This window comes from Pocillopora verrucosa, chromosome 9 (genome assembly GCF_036669915.1).
Source record: "Pocillopora verrucosa isolate sample1 chromosome 9, ASM3666991v2, whole genome shotgun sequence".
In the NCBI taxonomy this organism is placed as follows: Eukaryota; Metazoa; Cnidaria; class Anthozoa; order Scleractinia; family Pocilloporidae; genus Pocillopora; species Pocillopora verrucosa.
In genome coordinates this window covers 22,965,686-22,993,545 of record NC_089320.1, presented here as the reverse complement: position 1 = coordinate 22,993,545, position 27,860 = coordinate 22,965,686, and the positions used below count along the sequence as shown (strand labels likewise).

Below are 27,860 nucleotides of genomic sequence, written 5' to 3'. Positions count from 1 at the left end.
ACAGAAGCTATGGGAAATTTTGTTACCTTTATAATCTATAATTTATGAAATTACTGATACATATTTTTCTGCGGTTCCTGTAAAAGTAGCGCGCGTAGGACAATTTTTCCGGAAGGTATTCGATTTTGTTGACAATAACCTTTAGGGCAACAGTACAGCGCTTAGCCGCAAATAGAATCAAGCGAAATGAAGAAAAACTAACAAAAAAATAACAAGAGCTTCCTCTCTTTTTCTTCTCTCGTCCTTTTTATTCATTCAATATTGAACATGTTTCACCAACTTGAATGTTGTGGAGTACTTTGCGTAAATATGATCAGGTTTGAGTTTTGGTGACCGTCAACTAGTTTCAACAAAGTCATAATTTGGGCAAAAGAATAACGGAACCCTCGAGCATATGACATACGATGCAGTTAGTAGGTAATTATACAAGATCCATGGTCTGTTTACCTTCATAATATTTTCCCAATATCTCTGATTAGAACAGCATAAGCAGAAATCAACCCACCAATTGTTTAAAATATACACATTTCGTTCTGATTCAAGACTGGTTTGTTGGCTCCCGGGTCGATTATGTTTCAAGTCTATCAGAACTACCGACCACTAGTGTTTGGCTATTACACTCAGATAATAATTCATGATTTGGATATGATTTCACTTATTTTCACTGATTGTTGAATGATCGGATCCAACTTCCTTTTATTTCGATTTATCTGTGTATCAAAATCACAGCTTAATTAAAGTGAGGTGTTGGATCCGGCTCCGAAGCAGAGTACGGGTCAAGCTGATTATTTCCCAGGGGAAGGTTTTTACGTTAAATGTGGTAGTAAGATTTTTCTTAGGCACAATTGAAGAACAACTTTCTCTAATTTCAATGGTTTGGCTATCTTCAAAAAACATTTCCCATTAAGTTTATTATTTTAATTTAGCTCAAACGACTTGAAGGGAAAGTAGCTCTTACTTTTCCCATCAATGCCAAAAGGCAGAGAGTCTGTCATTAATTTTCACTTTTGAGAGATGATTCCAAGGAACAATTTTCTACTCGTAAAGAGGGGCTACTCAATTGAGAAATGCTTTTATTATAGTGTTAGATGGTTTACTGTAAACCAGATACAAAACGATATATTATACTTGAAAAGAAACAACCAACAAACTTACAACACGTTGAGCATTTTTCGTAAGTGGAAATGAGCATGTCACATTAGAAAATAGTATGAACATATGATAATATAAATGGTTAAACCCGTCTGGTGTGCATTTTATCTGGCTGATCGAGGCACTAGTGGAACACCTTTGTACGGAGATGACACTGCGGTACTTTGGAGCTTCAAGTTGTCCAGTACGTAGTTTTTCTTTTGCTTTACTGTCCTACGTAAGTTGGCGCTATTAGACACGATTTTCGATCGCACATTTGGAGGGCTATAGTCAGCAGTTGTACCGATGACATCATAGGTCCACTGCATATCAGAGGTCTGTGGACCAAATACGCAACGCATTGTTACCAATGCACATAGGCATATCAATTGCGAGAACTATATGCTCTATCAATGACCCTGTATGGCCATTGACCATTTAAGGAAAATGGCGGCAATAGCTTCAAAATAAACCAGCAATTTCCAAAATTTCGTAAAACCAAACGAGGGGCAGAGTTGAATGATCATGAATAGAGGGAACATACTTACACTCGAATTATTTCAATGCAAATAGTGACGGTGAATTTGGTGGGCACGGGGAGTAACAGCTGTTACAAGTAATCACAAGTTTGATATCGTTACATTTTGCTGCTGTTTGAATGCATGAACAAGTATTACAAATAGAACAAACCACGAAAAGGAAATACATCGAAAACAGAAGCTAAATCTCTTCGCAGAAGGTGTTCACTTAGTCTTGCATTCTTTCATCAACGTACGTTTAGATCATTAGCAAGTTGTTTTTCTTTTTATGCGGTTCCGTGTGAGGGAAAGGGAAAGAGGAAACATGCTGGTTTATGGCGGGAAGGCGAGCTGGGTAAAGTTGATGTACTCTAGCAACGATTAGCAAATTCATGTATTGGAACTGATCAGTAAAACCTGAGAGAAAGAAAATATCATTTATAAGTATCACTTGATCAGATTGACTAGCTTGTTTGCTCACCTGAACTACCAGTTTGGCCATGTGCGTTTTGCCGTAAATTTGGGGCTTATACGAAACCTTGATAAGTGTTCCTTCGGTACCTGCAGGAGTTAGTTCACCGGATGTTGGGGCTACTGTGAACTCCGGGTCAGAATTAGGAGCGAAAAACGCTTCAAACGGAAGGGTGTGTCTAATAGAGAGAACGGACATAAATTTTAAGATGAAAAAACGCTTAACATTTGTTTACACGTCTGGCTTGAATGACTGTAAAGGAAAAGCAGCACACTAGGTACATGCTTCCAAAACTGTCCGTATCTTCTAAGTGAATTGTTCAAACTTGACCAATTTTCTCTTCTGATGCAGTTTAGCAAATCCCTCTCTGCTCAATCAACCTACCTCATTTGACTTGTCATTCTGAAACCCACAACTGACTCCTTGTTCAGTCCAACAGAGTCGATAGTAATCGTATCGTCGACTTCCGGTTCAGTGGCAAGTACCCTCAGAGGAAATCTCCAAACCCCACCGGAAGCTGCTGATATCATTAACTGAGTCTTGTGGCTGAAGACAAAAACAGCCACAACACACTATCAAGGGATGTTAGTTACTCTACATCACAATCACGGTCATAACGACCGCCTCTTATATCTAAAAAACCCATGTAATTTAAGATAAAGTCAGAAGTTCGAACTTTTCCTTGAAAAAACAGGCTTTGAATATCTGAATATTTCGGTAAAAAAATCAAAGTGTGTGGAGGAGGAAGGCGGTAAGTGGAAACTACTAGGGGGCAAAGTTCAGACAATCCCTACACGGTATAGCGTTGGTGTGTGGTCGGCAGGTCGCTGCTCTTTGTCAACGTGCATTTGATTTACTGATTCTGTTTACATTCATCACCTACTTACCTGAATGGCTTAAATGGCGAGAATACAAAGTTAAACACAAGAATGATCACTCCTGACACTTGATTCTTGATCTTCCTCATGAGACTCACGCCCAGCGATCGTTCAAGACATGTCTGACATTCTGCATCATCATAAATTAGTTCATACCTACAGGTGTTTTAGGAGGATTTCTTTTAACAATTAAACATAAAACTTTACCACGTCATACAAAAGATCTTTTATTTCACCTACATGGGCCTTCCAGGGGTCTCTTTGGACTCAATGCTGGTTATTTTCCTCGCTCCGACGGAACTCGCTAAATATCCGCGAGAACCACATGTCAAACTACCGAATGACTTTTATGCATTAGAAACACACGACTACAGAATGGAATGCCTTTATGGTGACTGGCTCCAGTAAAACAATAAAAAAGATACATTACGCACTGAGTCAGCTGGCGTTTATAGAGAAAGAGCGACCAACTTCCTTACAAAGGACTGAAGGGAAAGAAGGAAGCAGAGCTATTTAGGAATCGTTGAAAAGAGATAACAATTTGGGTGATCTGTAATATGACACTCCGATCATAAGTTTCGAATTCGCTCATCTAGGCTAATCATCGTCTTAAACCAAAACGAGTTCAACGCTCTAACAGGAAAAATACTCTCATAGTCGTCGCTTTTCAATGCCTCAATATCTTGGAAAAAAAACCTTTGAAACCATCAGCTAGAAATGTCGCATTTTGCCAGTTTGCTAAGGTCTTTTGAAAACTGCAAAATTCCCACAAAGAAGAAAAGACTACCCATAATTATTAGTGTAATCACCTGAATTCCTCAGGCACATTCAAGTAGTCCACTCCATATTCCATTTCTCCAGGTAGGTGGCGCCCTAGCAAATTGATGGGAGTGATGGTAGGGTGACGCCCTAAACCTGAAGTGGCGTTATTGGGGGCCAATCCGGTAAGCGTTACTTCCAGTCTCTCTTCCACTCGGCTCCGAGCCTTACACTCAATACACGGGGCCTGGGATTCCTTGATAGGATATGATTCTGGGATACCTCGGACAGGAATTATCCAGTGAAGTTCATTCACCATACGCGTGCTCATCACGCTTGGATAGTTCCCATTCCAAGTGTCCTCAGTGTCTCTGTGCATGGTCACAGTTATTGTAGCCTCGTGTAGCTGCATGGTGTCTGGTGCAAAGGAGATTGGTATATCCAGGGTAGCCCCTGGTTCTAGAATTATCCCTTTAGCTCGTTTGAGCAGGAGACAGAATACTGAGTCTTTGGGCTGAGTGTCGCTACGCAGGCTTGTGAACAACGAGCCTAAACACAAGAAATAGGGTTAGGGTTTGGAAAAGGGTTGGTACGGAAAAGTGCATTACTACGACAACATGCAACACATCATGTAATATAGTGAAAAATATGGACAAACAATAGTGATAATAAAAAAAATATATAATCATAACAACAGTTATGGTAATAATGGTAGTCATAATGAGACACATTCCTTGCAAAGCTGTATTTTAAAGCCAGGGAGGGCTGGATCTGAAGTCAAATTATGATGAGGATTACTGCTATGCCTCACATGGCCGAGGAAAATTTAGGGGACTTCTGATATTAATCAGAATCGGACAGAAGTTCTGTTTACAGACTGAACTTACCACTCCGTGATGGTAGCTGCTCCTTCATTACAACGTCTACGATGACTTGACGTTCCGTAGGGTTTTCGAACGGAATAATAACAGACGAATTGCCTCCAAGTTGTGAGTAGATGTTGACTGGATCCACAGGTCCTGGCATCATTCCAGTACCAGAGGCCAGAAAAATCCAACTGCCAAGCTGAAAAATAGCACAAATAATTCCAGCTGTGAAAGTATTATCTGTGAAATTATTATCCTTTCCTAAAGCTTGAGTTACCACAAATCGCTAAAATATCTTCAAGAAATGAATCACCTGAGGACAGTGAAAGGAAATCTCCGCGGAGTGCAGTTGTCCGATAGCCGATGGTGTAAATTTGACTGGTACTTCAAGCAAACCACTTGCGGCCAATAAGATCTGTTTTGTGTCACCCAGTTCCAGATTGAAGTTAGCTGTGTTTGAGCTGTGAGGTGTGAGGACAAGAGACTCGTCTGTTGGATTGAGGAGGCGAATCATCTGATAAGTGGACCTGAAATAAATCAATCATTAGTCACTTTATAACGTTGGCGTATGACAATCAGGATTTTTGGTGATAAGCGTTAAAAAACTTTGTGAGAGTAAAACGATGTGAAAAATTGTGATAAGCATCGCACAATATATTCTAAAGAGGTGACACGACCTGAAGAAGTAATTTGACCAAAAAAGTAGCCGTAACCGCGGCTATTACAACAACACAAGAAGAGCAGTTTACTTGATAGTTATTCCAGCTAGAAAGTTTGTAACTCACTTGCCAATCTCGCAATGAATTGGGGGAAGATGTGAAGGATGAGGAGTGGTTGCCTTGAGCATAAGATTGTACCAAAACTCTCCAACTGCTTCATGTTGGAAGATTACACTGAAAACAGAAACAAAACCAAAGTATATTATGTGGTAAGTATTATACGTACGCTCTATCAAACAAGTGAAAGTGAGAGATACTTCCTTACCTGCCTGTATATTCACCAATCACAGTTGGGGCAAACGTCACTTGATATCTGACTTGCTGTAGGGGGTGCAAGACGATTGTGGGCTCACCAGACAAAGCCACGCCGTCAATAAGTACGTCCATAACAATTCTATCTCGGGTTGGGTTAGTTACTGCTATTTCAACTGCAACTGCTGAATGTGCTGCGCATGTCACTTCTAGGGTTCTCTCAGGCTGCGGTCTCGAGGCTTGAACTTCTACAGAGTACCACAAGCGGTAGGGTCGAAGTTTAGGATCATCCATAAGCTCCTGTGATAAGAGTTCCTCAACGTCATCGTTAGGAGCCTTCCTGTAATCCATAAAGCCGTCCTGTTTCTCGTCATCTTCAACTCTAAAAACAACAAAAAAACATACGGTAGTTGCATTGCGATCAGAATGAAGCATCCATAGAATAAAACATCCATAATAAAGCGAGGCTTAGAACTTAATTACTCGTCTCGGATAAATGACTAGAAAGATCTATCGATTCCTTCGTCATTACCTTGCAGTATCAAGGCTGCCAGAATACTTTCCGGATGATATAAAGGAAACGATTCCCTTGAATGTGCCTCGTTTCCAAGGTGAGACAGTGATCACGTGTTCTGCGGTCTTGCTTGGAAGGACCGTAACTGCTGATGGGCCGCTAACAATATCTAGGTCAGTCTTGACCTGAAAATACGTAAACAAATTATTGAAGTTTCCGTCTGAAGGCTGAGAACTCGCTACAGACTGACGTTCAATCAAATATCTGCTTACCTGGAATATAAGTTTATTTTTCGTCACATTTGGCACTTGCAAGCTATAGGTTGCACTAAAGTAAAAAGACAAGTAAAAATATCAAGTGATTTTCTGGAATTTCAGGGTCAGATTGATGGTTAAATGGGGCGAACAAAGGAGAAGAGAGAGGAAAAATCGAATAAGGATGTGAACAGACAAGTAATTAACAAGGAAAAACACACAGCCAGCGACAATCACAAAAAAAGAATACAAATAGCCTATAAAGGTTTTAGTTTGAATCTAATTCCATCGAGTGATAACAAGAGCTTTTGAGCGAATGACAGAACTAAAAATATACACTCCAGTTAATACAAAGAATACTCACCTTTGTTTAGCAGGACACTCTATCAAGATGTGATCCAGTGGATGCGGCTTTTGCCCTGTTCCCAGTAGCCTGTAGACCTGCTCTGCGCCGTCTAAAGTGTTCGTCAACACAAGCTTTCCCTATGAGACAACAAATGTTTAAAGACAAATGAATAAAGAGGGTAAGTTTCTGAAGAAACAGTGGTGCTGCGTCGGTGGGGGAGTATAACAAGATACTTTGGTTTATCAATCGAGTTGACAAGGCAAATTGGCCACCGTAAATAGTTTCAAAGATATTATAGATACATTCACGTCACAGTTCTTAGCGCTGTAGAACTTTATGTATTACTGCTTACCTCCACATGTCCTTCGTAACAGGGTTTAAACATCAAGGGGTAGTTGGTGGTGAGCCGAGATTTTGCTACCATGAAAGGGGGTCCATAGAACCCCTCTCCCTCCAGGCTTGCTGCCAACTGCCAGTCCTGATTACTTTGGTTCACCTGTAAATTCAAATTCAAGTTAACTTATTGACGCTGTAGTGAAAAGAACCGCAGTAATTATTAAGGCTTGTTATCATTTCTTATGAATCAATTAAATAGTGCTCCAAGCTTCCAATCAGACCTCCTCTAGAACAAAATTTGAATTTTTACCGGAAGAGCAGTGAGAAGAAAAATTCTAGTAAACCAATCGTTAAGTATTATTATTATTGTTCACCCATCGACTTAGTCACAAAAGACTCAGATTTTTCATTTCTTACTTCTGTATATCATAATATCAAGTTCGTCTATTCTCTACATCATTGACATTTTAAACCCTAACCCTAACCAAGAATGGCCGGTACCAATTACTCTCAGTTTAATCTGAGAGAGATTTTTGTCTGAACGCAAACCCTGGATACAGATCTCTCCTAATTTCTTTGTTCCACACGAAAAATTGGCCTCTGCCAATAACTATCTGTGATCCAGCATCCTGCTGTTTCTTCACAGTTTAGTGACAGCGACACTCACCACAGGTATGTCCTGAGTAACTGATTGATGTGTTGGTGATGTGAACTCCAACTCAAGAGCTGAGCCCGCGGAAGTCACTGTACATTCCAGCTGATATACTCTCATATCATGCGCTGATTTAAGAACAATTCGACAAGGGTAGTGCCCAGGTCCACTGGGTTGGAAAGTCACTGGCAATGGGACTGTATTCCTCAAGGGTCCGGACTCAGATGTGGCAGAGGTTAACTGAACTGAAGTGAGATTAACCGTGTAACTCAATAAACAAAGTTCTGTAGAACTCCTTATTTTCAAAAGGAAAATTTTTTAAAAGCAACTACTAACGTTAAACAGTCTATACAAACTAGAGCAGCACATCAAGTGCAAAAATTTTCAACAATCAAAACTGAAAAATAAACTCTATTTTGCAGTTTTGATTGTTGAGATAAAGTCCAATAAAAAAGAAGCCAAACTAAGAAGAAGGCACACAGTTTAATAACTTACCACTCTTTTTGTCGATACTCGCCGGTATGATAACCTTGGAGGGAGCCTGGAAATACTTGGAGCTCACCTCTGTGTGGAACTCAGTGACCTCTCTTTCAAGCGCTCTCTTCATTTTAGGATCCCCAGGATGCAAGAATTTGAAGCCTCCCAGGCCCAGCGCAGCCACACTTGCGGTGACAGAACAGCTGGTCAAGGTACCTGTCATCATTCGGCGCTGGAACTCCCGTTCTGACATGCGCTGCTGAGCGGTAATTGCTGAGGTTCACAAAATAAACGACAACTCTAATTCCAACAAACTTACAACAGACAAGAAATAGTCTAAATATAAGTTAATGTGATTAAATCCTGATAACTCACCTAAAGCATTTTCTCTCGCCTCATTAACAAGTGGGATGTACAAGTCCTCTGTAAAAGACTCGTCATTATCACATTTCCAGTACACCACCCTCTCGTCCCCACCGAATGCCCCCCTACCAGCCCTAGCTGCTGCAGCGCTGCTGATCCGGACACTGTGCGGGGAGGCGACCACTGGCATGGGGGAAGGCAGTGGAGGGGTGGCAGTCGCCTCAATGCAGTAGAGAAACTCGCCAATCTTCTCATTAATAAAGAGGATTGAGCACTGCCTGAAGCCAACATCAAAAGGTAAGAAGTGAATTTCTGCTGTGGCGCTGCTGTTAGCCTCAAGGTAAATGTTTTTGATGGGTGACCAAAAAGCACTTAGTGTAGGAGGTGATGAAGGAGCTGTTGAATACAACAAAAAACGGTTAGAGTGATACACGAAACAACTGAACTTCATTGTACACCACGGGTGGTTCAAAAAATGATAAAAAAGCAAACCACCGACTTTAAAAAGAACTATCGTATATTAAGTGAACCACATAGTAAGAGGTGTTACTGAAACCAGAAAGCTAAGGTATAAGCAGATTTTTTTCGATATGGTTCTAGTAAGGATCCTCTTTTTGTGCATAGATCAAGATGGAATCCCTTCTTTCAATATTAACCCTGTCGTTCTCTCTCGTATCCAACAACGGCCTATTAGGAGACGTCCGCCATTGACTCATGATCAAGATCCCTGGCCATGTAAATTAAGATCCTAGCAAGTTGAAGACAGGTCCACACCCAGCTTAGCCAGGATATGCCATGGCGATCTTTTTAAAACTAGTAGAGTAGAGTCGAGAGACTGACCTGTGACTGTCTCCATCTTATGTTGTTCTATTTTGGGAGCAAATTCTCTTCTTGGTGATTTGTTCATTTGCCTGTGAATAAAAAACTACTGAATATGAAAGCCATCTTGACAGTAATGAACACTACTTAAGCAGTAGTCATCTATCTATCACTTCACGGGTTTACTACAAATCAACTTAACGACCGACTCCCAAGTAGCTCAGTTGGTAGAGCACTACACCGGTATCGTAAAGGTTATGGTTTCATATCACTTACAGGCCTGAATTTTTTTTAGGCCTTATTTTCATTACTGCTTAAGCAGTGTTCATTACTACTAAGATCGCTTTCAAATTCATTTCTTAATCCGCAGTTCACGTATATGATTTTCATATATCCACAGTCAACACAACAGTGTCAGTTTGTTTGTGTATCGATACAATCGAATGTAGTAGAAATTCATTCCCACAAATAAAAGAAACAACGTCTAAACCATTACATACCCGTGATCAGTCCTTGACCCAACCTTCTTTAAACTCTTGCTGGATTTTGAGGCCTTCACTTTGGGCGGTGATGTTCCTAGGAACAAATTCCGAGCTTCTACCAGTACAATACGAAACTCTCCGGTCGACGGAAATGGGTTGGTGATGTCAAAGTTTACCTTCTGAATTTGGTAGCATGGTGACTCACTTGTGATTGTTGCCTTCAAAAGAAATGTTATAATGAGTAATACTACTAATAATAGTAATAACGGCTAACAATAATAATAATAATAATAATAATAATAATAACAATAACAATAATAATAATAACGCGGTGAATGTTTTCAACTTAAGAGTGAAAGATGATAGTGTAGTATGATCATCCGGATGAAAGTGTTTCAGAAAAGTGGAGTTGTTAGTAATGGTGAGGTGTAAACTGAGGAGTTGTTTGTCTGTTGACTCCTGTGAGTCTGGTTCGTGTAAACTGATTCATTAGTTATTGGCCGTTAAGTAGCTGGCTGTAAAAATCAAGTAACGTAAGTCAGTCGTGATTGGTCACTTTCAATCAGTTAGTAAGGTTAGATTGCTGGGTTCATGTCTTGTAGAAGTCATTTGTATGGGGCCAGTAATAGTCTGGACAACAGTTCATTTCATAAATATCCTCATCCGGAAGATTATACCATACAAAATATAGTTTAACCCGATATATCACAAACTGTTTGCCAAAAATCGCAATGTGAACTACTCAGTATTAGGCAGTCAGATATGAAATGTCCTTACCACAGGCAAAATGTTGTTGATACAGGTGTTCAAAGTAAACACCAATGTATTACCACATGGACTTCCTTCACGTTTTCCAACTAGAACCAGAGTTGCATTACACGGTCTGAGAAAACGGCTCTTGAACTCAACTGGCATCTGTAGCTGGCCTTTAGGTGACACCTAACGTAGAAAATACAATCACTTTAAATTACCTCACTAAATAAAATTGCCTGACATTATCGTTAATGTTATCATCACTCACCTGAATTGTGTCTCCCATTGGTAACCAAAAGTCCGCCGCGTCCTTCCCCGCCAAAAGAGCTTGATACACGAGGGGTTTGGTGCTAGGATTTTGAAGTCGAACCTATTGTAAGAAAACGACTGGTTAAGCCTCTCTAATGGCAGCCTAAAGAAAGCGAGGTTTATTTACAGGGCTAGAATAAACAAACACAAAGCCTTACATGTTTTGTTACTGTATTATGCAGTGATCCTTCAAAGGTGACCGTGGCGCGTGGCAAGTAATGAGGTAAGCGCTGGTACAGATGAATGCACAGCAGGACAACTGCGATAGGGTTCGGCTCCGTTAGGTCTGTTGGCTGCAATAACAGCAAAAATAACCAACAAACCAGTCAACCAATGGTTATGTTATTGACAGGATACACATCGCAAGTTTACAATATACGTGGTGAATGAAAAGTTGATTGATCAACGACAAGAACACATCCTATCAAAACTAGTTAAAAGAAGCTCTGAAAGCTTTTATGGTGTCAAGTTTGGACAGAGAAAAAGACGTAAGATAGAAATTGTAAAATAATCAATCCCGCGCTCTGTTTGGTAATGAAGGTTTTGCAATGTGGAATACGATAACTTCTGAAGTCATTAATTTCTAACCTGAATATCATAGTCCAAACCAATGTGCCTGAGAGCCTCAACAGCCTTGATCACATTATGCAGGCACTGTTCAGCCTTGCTGGGCCGAGTGTACATGGAATGAAGATGGGTTGAAATCTGCGAACATAATAAGTCATTAGCTCAGAGACATAAGTACCCTCCCATTCACCAACATGCATAAGCCATGATCAAGGCTCGTCGCCGCTGTTATGTTCTCGCAACTGGTAATAAATGTTATTAAGTGTTGAGAATAAAACAAAATCACTCGTAGAGATAAAAGCACATGGTACATGAACGACATCTTACCGCAAACGGCACATGAGCGCTCACAAGAGTTGCCAAAACCAGTCCATCCATGAAATCGACATCGAAGTTCACAATCCACCGGCACGGAGGACTGGATCCTGCAGGGGTAGAGGAAATTCTAATGAGAGGTGATAAATAACACTCACACCAAAGGTGGTCTGAGAAATAATTACGAAACGTTACTCATCCATCAAAACAAATTTAGGTTTAGGTTTGGGGTTTAAAAAACACCACCCTCTGGCATTTAGATAACATAATCAGGTAAAGACCGTAATAACAGTCAACAGCAGAGTGTCTGACCGAGCAGGACTCACCACCAATAGCAGCAGGCCAACTGATGTTTCTCTGGACATTATAATGATGGTTGATCCACGCTAACAAGATCCGCTCTCCCACACTATAAACATTGCTAGTCAGTGGATCGGGATTCACTTCAGGCAGTGGAATATTCTTGTTTGGAAACTGAAGCTTCTTGAACTGATGCGGGGTGATACGGCTCAGTATTAAAACCTAAAGTGAAATATGAGAGGGTAAGTGAAAATTCAGGAAATAATTCAACTAAAAACTCTAATAAAGAAGTTGCAAGTAAAAAAGGTTATCAAATATTACCTTAACGAGTTGTAGCAGGATATGAGTCCATGCCTGGGTAGAGCTAGTCTCAAACTGTGCTACTTCCAACTTGCTTATCCCTCTTTCCTTGCTGGAATCTTCTTTATCCATTCCTTTGAGTTTTCCATGGATTTTGTGCCAGCGGATATAGTCAGCGGTATCTAACAAGTCTTCTGGTTTAACATGAGACACCATTGCACCCTGAGTCCTGCATGACAGTCAGACACACAATTGGTAAAGAAATTATCATCAGTATACATTTAACTGTAATAACTCCCGAGTGACAAGTGTGCATTGCACAGAACAAGTAGTAAGTACACCAAGAAACATTTTATAATATCTTTCATGCAAAGAAACAGTTGCACAATTAGCAAACGGATTTGACTGAATAAAAACAAATGTACATTGTAGGAGGTCCCAAGAAAAATTCTCCCTGTTTCGTTTCCCACAAAACACTTAACAAAGAAATTGATGACAAGAGTACCTCAAAAACGTAAGAAGTGTGCTGTACATCCAGTGAACCTGTCGCACACGATCAATTGGACAAGTTGGAAGAGTAGATGCCAGTGGAATTCCTGGGACAGGACGACCACACATATGACTGATCAGATCAAATGCTGATCTCAGCTCTATTTTGGAATTATTATCCCAGTTTGAAGTCCTTGCAGCCCCAGTGCCACCAACTTGAGGATCACTTGTGTCCTGGAGGGCCGATCGCAGAGTCTGAGGTATCGATATTGGGTAGGGCCCACCAGACCAGCCCTGGCCAGAGAAGTATCTGGAAAATATATGCGAGAGAGAAACTAATCAAGTTGTGCTATGATGACGCAGACGCAAAAACGGTAAAAGCACTTTATGCGGTTATAATTTCGCTCACCTCTGCACTGCACCAACAACTTTCCTCATGAACTTTCTCTCATCACTCTCAACTCCAGGCCCCAAGACAAAGGTCCCATTTGCTTCAGACCCGTCAGACGGCCCCCGAACAGGGCCCCCTGGTTGGGATTCCCCGTGATGTGGCGTTGACGGGTAGGTTGATGACGTGGCTTCATTACTTGACTCGGGATATGTTGACGTGCTAATACCAAAGCTAGTGCTTGTTGCACTTGTTGAGGCTACTGTGGGGGGACGGTTGGGGGTTATGCACGGCATGAACACAGGTTCCCCAGGTGGGAAGTCTTGGGTGTCTGTTTGTTTATTTTTAATGGATATTGCCTTTTGTTCACAGACGATATGAAAATCAGTTTGATGAGCAGCCAGGAAGGGATAACAGGAGAACAAACAGTTATCAGCAGTGGCAGTCACAGGCAGCTCATACCTAAAATGCAGAAGACATAGATGAAAATACTTTACGTCAGTACAAACGAATGTGAGACGAGAATCAAGTATGGTTGTCATAGGTAAAAAAATGCTATTGCACTTTGTTGTGCTTAAGGTCAGGTTAATCAGATATGGATTACATAGAAATTGAGTATTGCTTAGCAAGCTAAGGACCCAAGGTAAGCTCCTTCAATTTATTGTCATACTTTTCCTTTCCATCTGTGAAGACGATAGCTGTGTTGCAAGTAACAGGGCTGGGGGACTGGAATGTTATAGTACAAGGAATCACGCAAGGTTGTGTGTTGTCATCGTTAGTACAACAGGGCTGAATTGACTGTCCACCAGGAAATGTTATTTCCAGCACTGATTGCAAGCTGCCATCCTCTAATTCTACTTGTGGGATTTCACAGTCTAACACTGAAGCTCTGAAATGACAAAAGTAGAATTACCTGAAATCAGGAACATATAATCTAGAAGTAGGTTACATGCTTCTGATGGAAATAGGTAACCAATAATACATAGCCAAATTAACACAAAAACAATGGTCTAAGGAACAAAAATGAAGATAATCTTTACGACCTTCAATAAGACTTGACGACAAGCAAACTTATAAACTGGTAGCCCCCTTAGCTGAAAAATTGCAACAGTAAGTAGAAGAAACAATAAGAAAGAAGCTATAACTGTAGGAAAAGAAAACAAATTGAATAATAATCCTGTGTGTACTATACCTTCTGTATCCCCTTGCAGTAATGTTGAAGTTCACTGACACTTTGGTACTAAGAGGAACAGGCATTAGCCGAATACTGTCAGGATAAAAAGTGAGGCTTGGAGCCAGCAGTTCTCCTCTGAGGGTCAATGTCCGATACGGCATTTCTCTATTGCCATTTAATATTACAGGAACATGTGCCACAAATAACCCTGGGCTTTCTGTGGAGATTAAACAGAAGCTTACATCAAGGATGATATCTCTTAGTAATCTCAGAGAGCTTTTTTTTTTTTTTTTTTTTAATCCCATCACTAGGAGACACTTCCTCAACAGCTAAATGTTTCCATCATATTTTTCAAATACAATTTTGGCCTGAAATATTTGTCACTTTCTTTAGCATGAGCATACTTGAATATTAAACTTCACATTTCTAAAAGGAAGTGAAAGTCAAAGTGAGAACTAAAGCGTTTATCAACATAAGAGTTATCATCCGAGGGGAAAGAGTATGCCCTATGGTAATATTGATACATGTAGACTTTTGTCCCAATGGCCTAATGGTGGCTTAAAATGTTTCTTAGTTAGCTATTGGTCAGAGATGACAACAACAGCATCATAACTGATCTTAACTTATGAAAAAGCACCACAAGGCTTGCTTACGTGGAGTGAACAGAACTCCCAACTGAAATGTCTCTCCACTTTCCAAGGTAATATCAGGAATAACACTTTTCTTCCCTGCTGAGGATGGTGTAAACGGTGACCCTGTTCTATGAAGAAATTTAAAGATTCCATCCTCCAATAAGGGTCCTGCAGCTTTAGTGTGTAAAGTCCAAGACAGGGGTTTGTCACTGTTGTTTACAAACAAACAGCCCTGATAATCAGAAACACATTGTTCATTAACACTTTGACAAGAAAAGACAAAATACCTATTGCTGAATATGAAAATATATCTGACTGATCACTGTTATTGTAATCATCATCATCAGTAAAAAGATTATCATTTAATCATTAATTACATATTAGTAAGCCCAATAATAAAACTCTAGTTTTATGTTGTCCAATCCACAACTCACCTGAGCACGTCCTGCCCCAGATTCAATGCCAAGTTCAAAGTAACCAGATGGAAGATGGAACTCCAAAACAGAGTGTGAAATCTGTAGTGGGGGACGCAGAGCTGTTGCCACTATGCGTCGACTGGGAGTGGCCACGCCAGCTAGGGATGGTACTGGGGTTATGAGCTCAGATATGGTCCAGTTCATGTGTGAGGGAGCAGGTGTTGGGGGAAAGGTTGAAGGTGCTGGGGTGGGAGCTACAGTGTGATTGATGCTGACAGGAATAATAAAATCATAAGATGCAACCTGAAAAAACGATAACAATCTTTATCAACTTAAATATTAATTATAATTAATATGCAGAGTTGTGAAAAAAATATGTGATGGCAGAAAAATCCTTTCATTCAAAACATTACATAAGTAACTATGTACCTCCGAAGGTTGGAATTCTAGAGCACATTCCAAGACTTTTTGACTTTTTAATGAGACATAGTAAACACCATTGCCATCATCCACTGGATCATCTGTGAAATTAAAAGACAAAAACAAATAAAAATTCTGCTGAATGTTAGAGATGGCAAGTCAGACAGACTGATTATCTGGTGAAAACAACAGAACAAACAAAAAATCTTGGTCTAATGAATTTCATGCAAGTCAGAGCTACCAATTGTATGGAAGGTAGATACATACCCTCAATATCATTGTCCAGAAACTTGAGTGAAAAGTCCAGGTATCTGCTCAGGTCAAATACCATGTTGGCTTGAGTGCGAGTCTAAACATTAAAAACTGTCATTACCACATTGATATGTGACTTAAGTTGTAGCAAAAATATTTTGTTCAATATACCTTGTTGGTCAAGAGAAATTTAATAGTTGCCAATGCACCACAGTGGACTCCACCAAACTGAAATAAATTCTGCAAAACAAAGTAATCCATGAGCACTTTGAACCAAGTATGAAGAATCATGTGAACCATGCAGTCAATGACTCAATTTAAAGAAATCAGTCTATGGGATTTCAATCAGTTTTGTCTATACTAGTCAGGAGTAAGATGACTCAGGTGTAAATTGTGATGCCATAACAACAAAAACAAGAGAGAGAGTAATATGGAAAGATCACCAGCATATTAACAACAGTTCTGTGAACTTACCACATCGATGTCCACACAAGGAGGTTCTACTGTGCCTCCCACCCTTAGTGAGATGGTCTTCCAGCCTCGCACATTCACCTGAATGTGAGTATCAAACTTGTGGATACTATTAGGGGTAAACTCCACCTGAGGATTAAAAAGATGCATGTAGGTGTTGTAAATTAAAAGCTTATGAACCAATTGAGGCAATGTATAGAGTTTTTCCTTTTATTTGAACTTTCTTCACACAAAATACATCTGTCTCCATAATTCCTGATAGAAAACTGATTAAATAAACTGGTCATGTCCAAATTATTCCTTAAAACCGTTTTGAACCTAATTGAGAGGGACCAGTAACCATACACTGAGATTACACAAAAAGAAATGGCATGGAAATTACCTGGAGTTCTGCTGTTCCCCCAACTGGAACAACTCCTTCCTTTGGGGAGATAATCATGCCTGGGATAGGACAAGTGTCAATCACCTAATTTATAGTAAATAAAATTTAGAGTTAACCATCTGCAACAAAACAATCTGTCATACATACACATTACTTCAATACACTCAAACTCAACAACTTGCAGCTAGATTAGTATCTAATCAAACTTTTAGAAAAAAAATTGCTCACTTTCATTGTTGCTCTCCTAAAAGCCCTGATACATCTTCAAGTATGTTATTTCATATGTGCCTTTTCAGCTGCCTTATATATCTAAAGTATTAGATGTTTAAAGAGAACTGACAAACCTCAAAGTAAGCATGGTTCTGATTTGTGTTTTGAAGTGACACAGACTTCACTGTTGTTAAATGAAGTGGCACTGAGCCAAACAAAAGCCTTCTTTCCACAAATGTGCAGTGAGTAGAGCTAAGCTACAACATAAACAACATTTGGATTTAGCTGATCTAAACTAATCACCACTGCCCCCTTCCAAACAATTGGGAGTATACTGGTAGCAAATCTAGACCTGCACAATTAAAATGCACTTTAAGCACTATTCTGGTGGAACATGAACAGAAGCAGCAAATTAGTGATATCAACTGGCATTCCGTATGTGTACATCAATGTATAATTACCTTAGCTACACAGGTCAGCTTCAAATCACTTCCTCCAGTCACATGAATGAGGAAATCTGTTTCCTCAGGAGCAGAAAATGTTGGTTGATAGACAACCTCACATTCCAGGCTAGTAAATGCATCAACAGTGCCTAAAAAACATATTTTTAAAATCAAATTATTCATTTGTGTGACTCTTCACTGAGTATTTTTTGATAATATTGTTTCAACTGTGTGATTTATGCTTTTTAGTTCAATTCTTACAATTCATAAATTTTTCATATCACAGTTTCCTTAATATATTTTTTCTCTGTTGAAGCTCAACAAAGCAACATCAGCATTAGGCAAAGAGATCTCACAAATACAACATAGTCTTCTTGTGCAAGGAATTTAGGCACCTGTACATGGCAAACATAGGATTTGCCTTCTTAAAACAGGGAAGACTATAGTATGATGCTTCTGAAACAAATTGTATTATTCAGTAACTATAAAGAAAGAAATGGAAAACACTGTTATAGCTAAAAGGTAAATCTCTATTTGCTCTGTAAGTAAAACAGTATACCTATTGATGGTCTTATGGAGAATGCTGTGCCCCTTTCATTTACAACAGGGGACCAAGAAAATTCAGCTGGGTAGTTTCTTTTATTTATCAATGTGATGGAACCTCTAAGACCTGCAAAAAAAACTCACAAGAATCAAGTCACAAACACTGAAATTAAAGTACCTCCAGCTATTTGAGCAATTTCATCCAGGAAAATAATGTTTAAAAAACCCCACCCACCTGAATCAGCCGATAAGCCTGGACAGGGTCTAAGCAGAACTTTATCACCTGACAGTTCCAACGCTACTGAAACAACTTCTGCCAAGACAACAATGTGCTGACGGTGATAGCCATTAATGCTATAATTAATGCTCCTACAAATGAAATAGATTTTAAATGATTAAAAAAACAGATTTCAAACTTTTGCTGGATATCAGCAAATATTTCTCTTACCTTTCAAACCTGCCCCTCACATTTGATTCAAACATCATTGCCAGCTTTGCAACTGAGTTTGGGGGAATTACTTGTGACAATGGAGATGTTTGACGAAGTTCACGACAGTCAATCTACAAAAAAAAAAGATTTTATCTAAGCATAAGAAACTCTGAAATCCTTGATTCAGACAAAAGTGATAACCTTAATATTGCTTTTGTCTATGGTGTTATATGGTCCCATCATGTTGACTAAGTAAAGTGATCCCCAATGGAATATACTGAAAAATCTAGTCAAGGTTAAGCTTACCAAGACCACAAACCATTTTGAGCTGGATTTAAGATATTCAGAAAGTCAAACAAAGAAAGAATACACTTTTCTTACCTCAACAACAACATGAATGAAACTATTCAAGTTGTTAACAATCATTAGATCTTTACTGCTAGCAGAACGTAGACAGACTTGTCCAAAGTCCATCAGAGAAGGACCTGAAAATATGAAAAAATTATGAAAAAAAAGAAGGGTAGGAATGAGTCATTTGGTGACAGAAAAGTGTAAGGTACTTTTAATTCAACTTATCATTTCACAAATAGTGACTTCTGTTGTATTCCATTCAACTTACCAATATCTACAAGTTTTAATTCCTGTGGAGAAAGTACTGAGGAGCAGTCATGCTTCTCCCTTTCTGTCATTGGCACAGCATTCAAGCCATCACTCAACTACAAGGGAAACATGAAAACCATAAAGTGTGTGAATGTACATGTATGTTGACACTAAGAGATATTAAACTAATTTCAAAAGCACATTTAATTGATTCCAGGGGTTTCAAAATGAGCTGGCAACTGCTGGAGTTTGATAAAATGTATCTAGTTGCTTTGGTAAAAATAATTACCTTTTGGCCCACAATGAACTTTTCACAGTCATCTGCTTTTGCAGAGTCTGATGCCTACTTCAACAAATTTTGAAGCTCTTGTTGGTTCCCCAATATCATTTTTCTAAGCATCTTTTAAAGAATATTCAATAACTTAATTACCACAACAGATTATTTGTAAATTTCCTCACTTTTTTTGAAAGGGTCTTTGACTTTTCATCTGCAAGTGCCATGGAACTCAATAACTTCACTTCATCACTAACTGGAGAAGGAGCTGTATAATAATGTAAGAAACAGTCACTACTAATGATCCTTAAACTTGAGTACCTATCCACTTCCTGGCAGGCATTCTGAAAACCTGTGCTAGCCCACAGCACAGTCCGTAGACTGATCCATGGAATAATTTATAGTCTGGCTCATGGACCACTTCATCAGGTCTACCAGACTGTCAGTTTTTAGAAAAAAAATGCTAGAGAAGAACTAAAAAAGATGAAAAGATTGGGGTGCCCTGATAGTCACTAGAATTGTTTCAAGTTATTCAAAATTCAACTTCTTTTCTTTGAATGAATGAGTTGCCAGTAATTGGATCCTTGTGTCTGTGCACAGATTTCTGGAATTGCCATGGGGCAAACATTGTAACTCGCTAGAAAGGAACGTATGGCAAAAGTTTGGTTGAAGATCCAAAAAAGTGATTTTGGCTTTTTTGCCACAGTTTTATCATAAATGGATAAAGATAATGTTAATACCAGGGAAGTGTTAGTTTTTGTTGGAATTACCACGAAATATGTTATAAAAATACTGTAAAACTTCTCTCCTTGTGTAAGGTCTATTGTGAAATCGTCATCATGTAATGGTCTCGAAATATTTTAGCCATAAATAGCTGGGAAACAACTCATTTAAGTCTTTCAGTTGTATTTACATAAGTACAGACTGTTTTCTGATACTTGTTAATGTATAATAAACAAATTACGACATTTGAAAATGTACCTCCTCAAAGGAGGGAAGTCGTTGTCAGCAGAGATGGAAATTAAATTATTTTTACCCAGCTGTTGCTCTCTGAAAACATAAAATAAGCTATGAAAAACATGAGGAAATCACTATGTCAAGTGATAGTTTGTTTGAGAAAAATTTCAACGGTCTTTGAACTGCAATTTTTCCTCTCGAACCACTTGAAGGATCTTGTCAGGAAAAGCAAGATCATGGGAACTCTGGCAGAAAGACATATCACCAGTTGTGCATCACTCCTTAAGAGACCAATTTGTATCACTCATCGTCACAGAAGAGAGGTTTCAGTTTGAGCCAATTATCAACACTGATTCGTTCTTATTGATCACATCAAAGAAGCAGTGTAGGACTGGTGTTTTATCACTTTAATGTATGCTTGAGCACACCATATCAATCTCCTGCTGCCTTGAGGTAACTTTTGTGGCGCTCTTTTGTACTTCCTTAAGCTTCCAAAAAAGCTAGAAGTATAGACTTAAAACACCTCCAAAAAAACTGAAAAGGCTTTGTTGAGTTATTCCTTGGCAATTTATTATTGGTTTTTCTAAATTTTGAGACCATTATGCTATGTCAAATTCACAATAACCTTTGCCTAAGGACACAAGTTAATCTGTAGATTTTATTCCATATTTTATGGTTCTTCAAACAAAAACTCATGCTTCCCTTATATCAAAATGACCCATATCCATTTCTGATAAAACAGCAGCAAAAAAGTGATAATCTCTAAAATAGTTTTTTTTGGACGTCAGAACAACCTTTCACTGTACAATTTGTTCTTGTGAGTTACAATGTTTGCCCTATGGCAATCCCAGAGATCTGTTTGCAAACACAAGGATCTAATTACTGGCAACTCATTCATTGTGAAAAGTAGACTGGTCTGCCTCCTGACAGTTGTAATTTAACCACTTCATTCAAGAAAATTATTTACTTGGAATCTATCTCTGGTAAGGCTTCTTGGGGGAGAATTCAGAGAAAGATATTAAATATTTACCTTTGACTGGGGATGTAAGCTCTTTTGCTGAGATCTTGGGAGGTTTTAATCCTATGGCGCTTTTCATTCCTAAATCAGTGTCATTATTTAACTGATGAAAGTCACTGCAAATTATAATAGGACAAGACATGTCACTCAAAATGTAGATTCTGTACCATATAAGATGCAGTATATAACCTTTATGTATGTGTGTACACCGAGCACCAGCTTCACTTGTTACTCCCAAATACAACAATTCAATTGTAGCAGATTTCCAGGTAATTTCAAGTATGTATTCACAAAACTAAATTTCTGTGAAACTGCACCATATGCACTTTCTCCACTTTTAAAGAAAATGGCATCTGGTTTTCTTTAAGGTCAGATCTGGCTTTGGGCACCTAACATCAGTCCACACCAACTAGCCAGACTACTGTCAATTTAACACTGAAGGGGTTCATGTTAAGTTCCCTAGAAATCATCTCAAGTTTTTCTCTAGGTACTAATTACCCTTCTGATTAACATTGATATTTAACACTGTCAGGTATCTACTTTACATCAGGTCCGTCCCACATCTGTACACATCTGTCATACTGGTGAGATGAGCTCCCCTTCTTGATTTATGGAGTCAGATATAAAGTCAAACAGAATGCTGGATTTAATGCCATTTATTTACCTTCTGTTACTGTCAGCTCGTCTACTTTTCCTCAAAGATTTAATGTAGTCCAAATATTGTTGCTTATGTTGCAATCTGAGTTGTTCTTCCTCCTCGGTGAAGGCATAATCAGGGTCTACATAGGTATACCTCTCAATACCTGTGAATAATGTCCTTGAAAACAAAGTTTTCATTCAACTTCTATCTTTTTGTAAAAAAAATGTTCTATTAACTACACATAGCTGCACAATTGCAAAATAAAAATATTGGAATAAAAGGATCAGTCATTTTAGCTGCAGGTAAGGAGAAAAACAAAGTTATTTTTAAAATCAGGATTTGTATGCTTAATTACCTCTCCAAATGTGGTTGTTTGATGCAGGAATTGTAATTTTGTATAGATACACTTTGTTACTCACTTGACATTTTCATTTCTCTTTGCTGGCCGGACACTGGTTGTACGATCATTTGGATGGGCAATCTGTGGAACTCCAGGTGCTGGTTGTGTTTTGAGTTTATTGGTTGTCCTGGTTCCAGTACCATGAAGAGTGATTGGAGTGGTATATATTGGTACCAGCCTGACAGAATAAATCAATAACTTAAAGACATAAAGTACAAAACAAAAGCGAGCACATAAACCATACATCAATAGTCTTGTTGTTCACTGGGATCTTATTCACACATTTAAAACCAACAAAATAAAAAGAAGGAAACAAAAACAGCAATGGCTGTGTAAATTTTGCATTTCTTTGCTCTAAAACTATACAGGAGCAGGCAAAAATATATATCCTTGACTTTACAGGTTATGAAATATTGAGCCCATTAACCTCACTACAGTAGGATCCCCATCAAATGAAAACTGCTCAACAGTGCCTCCTAAAACCTCCAGAGGAACAACTGGCTTAAATGATCCCATCTGATTGGGCCTGAAAGTTAACAGCACATCTAACGACTTTCCTGGATTAATATGAGCTTGTGATGGTGAAGAATGGAAGTGTGCTGTTGAGTGTAGGGAAAATATCAATGGCAAGCTGGCTGATTCATTGTTTACAGTGCACAGTGCATCAACTTGTTCACCAACTGAACATTCTCCAAACTTGAACACAGGACTAGGTGAGATAGAGAGCAGCACAGGCAAAGCTGTTCCTAAGACAGCAACTTCAACTCTAGATCCTGAAAATCATTGTGATGAAAAATGAGTAGGAGTTTACAAAAATTAGACAATTAACAACTTTGGCAAATGCAATCACTCATAAACAGAGAAAGGAGAAGGGGCACTTGATACAAATTTTGGCCAAAATGGGAGGGGCACGTAATCAAAGAGATGACACTAATTTGAGTGGAGATTCTAATCCAAGGATTTAGAGTGCATTAAATTATCAATATGTATAGGCAAAAATGATATGTATTGCAGGTGCTAAAAAAACCAAAAACAGGACACCAAACAAATGCCATACAAGAAACAAGTGAACAGCCAATCAAGACAAGTTTTTTTTTAACAATAAACTTTTCAATCCTGGCAATATTAAACCTATGATTTTTAATTCATTCTTCTCACCTCCATTGCCACTACCACCTCCAGAAACACTGCCAACGGTCTCTATATGCATAAAAAGAGTGTAATCTTTCCTTGGGGGAGGTTGATCACTAGCCTTCCATCCTTCCCTGGATTTTGTGTATCTTGGACTAAATCTGAAGTGAATCTCTCTTTTTTCTTGTGGATAAAGGATCCCCTGGCTCGGTAAGGCAGTCACCAGTGTTGTCAAGTCATTAGCATTTCCCAGTTCTTGAGCACTTGTTTGAGAAAGTAACATTGCTGTAGCGCTCTTGGTCAAGTCCACCCCCTGAAAGACAGACATGTAGAATGATGCCAGACAGTATACCAATATAAGCAACATTGAATTTTCTGTAAAACTTCTTGAAAGTTTACACTCCTCTCTTATCAAATACAAGGAAAAAAACTTCCCTAATTCTCCATGTGCTGTCCACTCAACCAATGTCATATCCACTAATAATGACTTCCTCCTCACACCCACTCCACCCAAAAAATTGAAGTTTATCAAAGTATATGCATTCACATTGCTATCCATCTTTTACTTCTAGCTCATGATAGTACTTCATATTTATCTCTCTATTTAATAATGTGTATTATTAACTGTACATCCCCTCATGGATAGTGGTTCTTTCTGTCCCCACTCCCAAAAGGGTATCACATACCAGTTCCTGTCCCTCTCCACCCTCTTCCAATATAACAACAAAATTAGCAACATCTGGTCCATTGTTATAAATAAGAAATGACTGAGTCTGGTCAGTCCCATAATATGTTGAGCCAAAGTTTATTGTTTCAATTTTTTCTTCTGTATCCAAAGTCAACAACTCCAGAGACCGCTCCACTACATTCCCAATGATTTGAAGAGTTGTTGGAGATTGGCCTTCCAGTTTGACTCTGCAAAAAAGCGTAATTTTTGACTGATCACTAGAGGTTTGATGCAATGAGTTGTGAAATAAGTTAATATGTTCTTTGGTTTGCTCCTTACACTTTGTTTAAAGGTCTCTAACTAATGATAATCATTTGATGCAAAACAATAAAAAAGCTGTTAGTATTCACTTACTGTGCATCTTCATTTAGCTCCCCTGGAGTCTTGCTTATAAATTCAACCTTAGCAAAATGAACTATAATTAGGTACAAACAAGATCAAGCTAAAAATGGTTTAAAGTGAGCTGAAGGAGATAGGTTAAGAACCACAACTGAAATAGCTTTATCTGTGCAATAGAGGGAATCCTGAAGAGAAGGGAAAGCAGCCCTATTCTCTGCTAAGGAGAAAAAGAACAAAGACAATGATCATATGATACCTGACCACAATCAAGTATTATTGTGATTTAATTCTATTGAACATCAAATCTGGCAGTGCTCTGTTCAGTTATTCCTTGAACTCTTTTAGCTAAGTCCATTTTCCTGTTCCAAAATACTTTTAGTGACTTTATATTTAACGGTTAAACTCACCTTGACAAACTGTCTTGCTCCTGGCTTAATAATGCCACCTGATGGCATAATTGTGATTGGCTGGTTGCCACTGTACCTTATTTTAAACTCTCCTGTCAATGATCCCTCATTTGTTATATAAATTTCACGCATTAAGACTTTACCATCAGCTACTGTCACACCAAAATCTGCTGGACCACTCAGTTCCAGCTGTGGACCAGGTGTATATCTATGATCGATAGTAAATTAATACCCTGTCAGCAATAGGAAGTCACACTCAACCTACTGCAACAATGAAAATTCACATAAAAGTTCCAAGTCTCTACTGTGGGAAACAGTAACCTTAATTACGTGTGACACCAAAATATAAAAAATACACTTTGAAATATGTAATATTAGTTTGGTTCAGCTTTTTAAGTTCAATAAAGGACACTCTACTGTAAACACTAATGATAACATATCATTTAGTCACAGGCAATCAAGGAAAAGTCATCAGTTTAAACTCTATAAACGATTTTGCCATACAGATATCTTTAAGTATTCTTTTTGGCACAGATATATTGACACAATTATAACAGTTTACTGTCATCAGTAGTTGAACTTGACTCGATAAATACTTTTAAGAAAGCTCTAAAATCAACATTATTTAATAACTAGGCCTATAAGTATGAAATTATATCATTCTATATATTATACATCATTTAATTATTCATCATTTCAACAGAATTATTATCTTAGATATATCTTCTTTACTTAGATTTTATACTTAGTACATAGATATATGCTTGTATGTAAAATGTTTCAGTGGGTATATTTATATTGCATAGTAATATATAGATTTAGCCAAGCCTAAAAGCGGAGCTTGCATTTTTTTTTTCCCACACAACTTGTCCTGGCCAGGACTAGAACCCAGGTCGTCTGACTCGGAGCCCAGTGCACTGACCACTGGACTACTGAACAAAGCCGTGGTGTTGGCGTGCCTGCGGTACAATTGACCATGCACGTCAAAAGTAGCACCTTGTGCAGTTGTACGGTCGTACGGTCGTACGGTCGTACGGTCGTACGGTCGTACGGTCGTACGGTCGTACGGTCGTACGGTCGTACGGTTGTACGGTCGTACAATCGTACAGTCATACAGTTGTACATCCAAATTTTCTTGGCTTGATGGGTTACTACTATTTTGTATAATTATGGGGCTATGCTCTGCGAGCTCCGCTATTAAATATTTATATCTGGGGCATAGTTTATTATGAGGATTAAGTTCCTTCCTTCTATAAACCTTTTGAATAATAATAATATATTATATATGTTATTATTTAAATAAAGTTGTTATAAAAAATAAAAAGTACTTTGAGAAAAAGTGTGATGCACTGGTATGTACCATTGAATGGGCTAAAAAGAAGGGGTGCTTAGTTTAAGGAGGGCACTTGATCGATGGGAGGTGCTTATATAGTTAGCAGAGCTATAGGACAAAGATTAAAAGAACAGTCACTGCACAAAAAGGAACTCTGCAAGCACATGGAGAGAGAAATAATTGGGATGGAAAAGAAACTATTCATCTGCACCGTTTGAAGTTTAATAGTTGTAAATTATGTGGCAATAGAAACAGGTTTTCCTTGCATCCCTACTACTTAAAATGGTGAGGGAGGAGGGGACACTTATTTGTAGGGGAGGTACTTGTTTGACATTGTGGCCTCAGGGCTGGGCACTTATACAAGGAGAGGGCACTAATTTGGGGAAGGGTGCTTATTAGGGTGTGGGTGCTTATTTTAAGAAATATACAATTTGTCACTCTCAGAATAGCATCTACATCATCATTGGTCCTAAAGTCATTTCTTTCCATAAATTAACAAATTAAAATGTGCATACTAATCTTGATGAAATACTCACGCAACAAGAGGAATCTCCACAACATCATTATCAACCACTAGTATAACTCTGTCCTGTGCATCTTCACCTTTAGTAGTGTAGTATTCAACCAAAGCTGATACTTCTAGCCCTGGTGCAATGGCATGGTCTGGATTCCTTACTTTTAATCTGAAACTCTTTTAAATGATAAAAGAGAGACAATAATGAACGATCAGTTCCATATCGGTGATGATGACAACCGTAAAAATTATCAAAAATCAGTTGTACCCTCATCGTCGTCATTATTTACAAAGATGATAAGAATTATGTTTGAACCTATATTTAGATGAGCCATTATTTTCAATACTATCCCCTCACCTTCCACGGATGGAAAAACTGACCAGAAAGAAATGCACCATGTGATTTAACCTTAAATGTAAGCTGCTACCAAAACGACAAAACAAGTTCTGAAAAGTACCACAATCTACATTTCGTACACAAAATTGCGCTTTATTATTGCCTCAAAATGAATATCTAGGTTTTGCAAAATTTTTCCTCTCGTCTCTATTATCAAAAATTTGACCAGTCTCTTACGTTTGACGCAGGCCCGTGAAATCGGAGGCTCTTCGATGTCTTGCTCAAGTTTTGAACTGTCAGTGTCATCTGGTGAACAACGTCCGATTCAGCATCGAAAAATTCCACCACAGGGGGGACAATTCGTACTCCTGCCACAGTTCCCTCCATAGCTTATGGCTTGACTCAAATTCTATCGTATTTTCCAACTCATTTTATACTCAAGACAGACAAATTTCTCCATTACAACTCATATTATCTTTAACTTTAATTAGCCGCCATTTTGATTAACACTACAGCTTTCGTTGCATAGAAACAAGCAGAAACCTGGGGAA

General features: G+C 38.6%; 1 protein-coding gene across 2 annotated transcripts; it reads right to left on the bottom strand.

The window, feature by feature from the left end:
• Nucleotides 1–225: 225 nt before the first annotated feature.
• On the bottom strand, nt 226–27,812 carry LOC131777592 (cilia- and flagella-associated protein 47). 2 transcript variants are annotated; one of them, XM_066171886.1, is made up of 54 exons: nt 27,547–27,812; nt 26,995–27,149; nt 25,126–25,333; nt 24,734–24,780; nt 24,339–24,567; nt 23,680–23,965; nt 22,949–23,294; nt 22,541–22,699; nt 22,146–22,298; nt 21,494–21,597; nt 19,692–19,774; nt 19,252–19,348; nt 19,014–19,117; nt 18,651–18,763; nt 18,438–18,571; nt 18,219–18,329; nt 17,678–17,808; nt 17,351–17,473; nt 17,007–17,090; nt 16,628–16,753; nt 16,325–16,393; nt 16,169–16,250; nt 15,911–16,002; nt 15,500–15,784; nt 15,087–15,297; nt 14,452–14,650; nt 13,930–14,148; nt 13,281–13,721; nt 12,888–13,181; nt 12,404–12,611; nt 12,109–12,304; nt 11,795–11,892; nt 11,489–11,605; nt 11,059–11,193; nt 10,860–10,961; nt 10,616–10,777; nt 9,857–10,056; nt 9,378–9,448; nt 8,550–8,933; nt 8,193–8,447; nt 7,713–7,942; nt 7,062–7,205; nt 6,728–6,846; nt 6,382–6,436; nt 6,128–6,294; nt 5,609–5,977; nt 5,410–5,517; nt 4,938–5,151; nt 4,646–4,823; nt 3,809–4,307; nt 3,009–3,155; nt 2,506–2,667; nt 2,131–2,299; nt 226–1,469 (listed from the first exon to the last, which is right to left on the bottom strand). In XM_066171886.1, exons 1-54 carry the CDS (start codon nt 27,694–27,696, stop codon nt 1,257–1,259), a joined length of 9,537 nt encoding a protein of 3,178 aa, XP_066027983.1. In that variant the 5' UTR covers nt 27,697–27,812; the 3' UTR covers nt 226–1,256. The 2 variants fall into 2 exon arrangements, with proteins under 2 accessions (XP_066027983.1, XP_058949886.2); XM_059093903.2 differs by having other exon boundaries at nt 8,196–8,447.
• Nucleotides 27,813–27,860: the final 48 nt, after the last annotated feature.